The sequence below is a fragment of the Brassica oleracea genome, chromosome C5 (genome assembly GCF_000695525.1).
Source record: "Brassica oleracea var. oleracea cultivar TO1000 chromosome C5, BOL, whole genome shotgun sequence".
Classification (NCBI taxonomy): Eukaryota; Viridiplantae; Streptophyta; class Magnoliopsida; order Brassicales; family Brassicaceae; genus Brassica; species Brassica oleracea.
Genome location: NC_027752.1, coordinates 17,277,200 through 17,280,305, shown reverse-complemented (window position 1 = coordinate 17,280,305; position 3,106 = coordinate 17,277,200). Strand labels below are relative to the sequence as shown.

The following is a 3,106-nucleotide window of genomic DNA, read 5'->3' as shown; positions in this document are numbered from 1 at the left end:
TGACACAAATGTATAGTTATGTAATTTGACATATTTAATATGGTTACCAAAAATTATATTAAATTAAATTAATATTAAATATAAATATGATTACAAAAAATAATACAAAAAAATATTTAAGAAAATTCAAACAAAAAATATATCCGCACTTAGAATCTCTAGTTTGTGATTAAAGCATTTGGTGCTTACACTCCCGCTGCTATGGGCTATTATTAATAAATGGGCCTTAAAAGCCCATTAGTAATTTGAGAGTATCCAATTTCAAAACAGTGGGAACCAATAGTTATTGCAATATTGGAACGAAACCATTTTACACAAACACCTTACAAAATACGAAACAAAAACGTGGAATATTCAACAAACATCACTATAGTGTAAACAGAAGTCATTTTAAAAGGACCTTGGCTTCATTACGATGGTGGAATGTTGAAGGATGTGCAAGCTGAACTGTCCACCTTTCTCAGAAGTATCCACTTTAGACTGTCCCGGAGGAGGAAGAAGCTCGAAGTTCTGCACCAACCTACCAATCGTGATTCCCAGAATAGGCAACGCCAATATAATCCCCGGACAGCTTCTACGTCCAACACCAAACGGCACATACTTAAAGTCATTACCGTTCGCTTCCACGTGTGCCTCTTCTTCAAAGAACCTCTCGGGCCTAAACTCTTCAGGCTTCTTCCAGCTCTCAGGGTTGTTCGCTAGCCACCAGGCATTGACCAGGATCTTGCTTTCCGCGGGGATGTCGTAGCCAGCGAGCTTAGCGTCGTTGAGGTTCATGTGAGGGACGAGGAGAGGAATAGCCATTCTTAGACGAAGTGTTTCCTTGATCACGGCTTGGAGGTATGGAAGCTTGTGAAGCTCAGGCTCCGTGACTTCAACTCCTGGTCCAAGAACCGTGTCGATTTCGTTCCTTAGCTTGCTTTGGATCTCAGGATGGTTCACTAGCTCCGCAATTCCCCATTCGATGGACCACAATGTTGTCTCAATAGCTGTTTTCATTAGAAATAAACAAGAAATCAGCATTACACAAATTTAATAGCCATTACAAGTACAATCCAGCTCCATTAGGTGAGACACATTAAAAATCTGAATATTTTCCGACCATCTAATATACTGTTTTTAGTTAGTGTTCCAAATTTATAGGATTCACCCAAAAGAAATCAAACTAAAAAGCCATTACACAAGTACAATCTACCACCTTTAGGTGAGACACGTAAGCATAAAAATCTCAATATTTTCCGACCAGAAAAGTGTTTGCCAGATGAGCCTAATAAACTGTTCTAGTTAGTGTCCCAAATTTATAGGATTCTGTTGTCCTTTTCTCACCCAAGCAAGAAACGTCTAGAGGGACTGGTTACGTATCCTACAAGGAACAAAAATAGTACACAGAGAAAAGGCCTAAAGGGTACGGAAGTTACCAGCGACATTGATGTTCTCAACGATGTAAAGAACGTTGTCCTCGTTGATCTCTCCCTTCTGTTGAGCTTCAAGGATGTGATCGATGGCGCATTTCAATCCTTCGCTTCCTGTAGGCTTCGAACTCGCGATTTGCCTGTTAGATTTCTCAATATCAGTTTCAAGAAACAAGAATGATACAAAACCAAAAGAGACGAACAAACTCACTTCCTCTCATCAACAAAGTACTTCTTGAATAGCGCGAGTCTTCGATCTTTCACATCTTGACAGATCTTCAAGTAGCCTCTAAGGAACGGCCTAAGGATAGGGATGAAGTCTCCGTAGTTATACTCAAAGCTCTGAGCCAACCTGCTCCTCTCTCCGTTCAAGGCCTTAAGCCTTATAAACAGCGGATCATCCTCACTATCAAACCTCCTATCGAACATGATACGGAACATGTTGTTGTACATCATCAACTGCAAGCGTTTCCTCAACACGATCCCTTTCGTGGCGGAGTCAGGATTCTTCTTCACATCCTCCACCACGCTCGCGGCTTCGAACTCCCATCCTTCTCTGTTCTGCTGAACCACCTTGTTGGTGAAGAACGGAACCGTCATGATCCTCCTCATCTTGCGCCAGTGCTCTCCGTAGACGGTGAACACCATGTCCTGCCCTTTGCCCGTGAAGATGTCGAAGACGACGTTTCTCGTTCGAGATCCGAACTCGACTCCCTGCGTGTGGAGGACTTCTTTGGTGAGGTTCGGGGAGGAGACGACGACTAGGTTTCGCTGGCCCATCCTGAGGAGGAAGAGGTCGCCGAATTTTTTAGCGTAGTCGACGAGGTTGCGGTGGTTTAGATCGTCTCCGACTTGGAGCCAGTTTCCGAATATTGGAATCGGCATAGGACCTGGAGGGAGCTTCAGCTTCTTGCCGCGGAGCTTGGAGATGACGGTGGCGAGAACCACCGCCGCGAAGACGGCGATTAGAGACTTCTCCAACAAGAGAAGATCCATTGCTTACACTTCACTCTCGGTTTCGATTTTCTTTGTTGTTACAGTGATTGATTGATTTTCAGGCAAATGTGAGAGAAAGCAGAAGGAGCTGCTGAGGAAGAGATGGTGGGGAGAGAGACGACTTTATAAGAGGTTGGTTGGTTTGAGATGTGAGACCAACGGCAAAAAGACAACGGCGTTAGGTACGTGGGAGTTGGTGAAACGCATGAAATGATAAACGGCGTTAGTTTTAACGGGACGGCTGTGTGTCTGAGTGGGTTGATGGGGGTAGGTAAGGAAAGGACGGTAAAGTAGCGAAGAGGGTTGGGTGAAGGTGTATTGAGAACTAAAAAGTTTCCTTTGTCCTTCTATCTGAATGTTATAATCATTTAAAAAAAATATAAATATAATATATGTTATGAAAAGAACTGGAATTTTATTATATCGCAGGAATTTAAATAAAGCAAAATTTTATACTCGTACGAAGAAGATAATACTGATAAGAAGAGAGGATGTGTTATTGAAGGAGAAGGATTGTATGTTTACAATCGATCGAAACGATCGTTTATATAGAAGAGAAATTCACTGTGCAAATAGTGCAGCGGACCCCACATCTTTTATATTTTTCAACGTTTGCGGCTAATCTTTCATAACACTCCCCCTTGGGGACCGGTGTCACTATCCACTCTCGCTTAACGTCTATGTTGCCTCGTTAAAAA

The 3,106-nt window shown here is 42.5% G+C and overlaps 1 protein-coding gene across 1 annotated transcript; it reads right to left on the bottom strand.

The window, feature by feature from the left end:
• Window positions 1-259: 259 nt before the first annotated feature.
• LOC106295375 (trans-cinnamate 4-monooxygenase) lies at window positions 260-2,510 on the bottom strand. The gene is made up of 3 exons (XM_013731260.1): window positions 1,624-2,510; window positions 1,419-1,552; window positions 260-989 (listed from the first exon to the last, which is right to left on the bottom strand). Exons 1-3 carry the CDS (start codon window positions 2,406-2,408, stop codon window positions 391-393), a joined length of 1,518 nt encoding a protein of 505 aa, XP_013586714.1. The 5' UTR covers window positions 2,409-2,510; the 3' UTR covers window positions 260-390.
• Window positions 2,511-3,106: the final 596 nt, after the last annotated feature.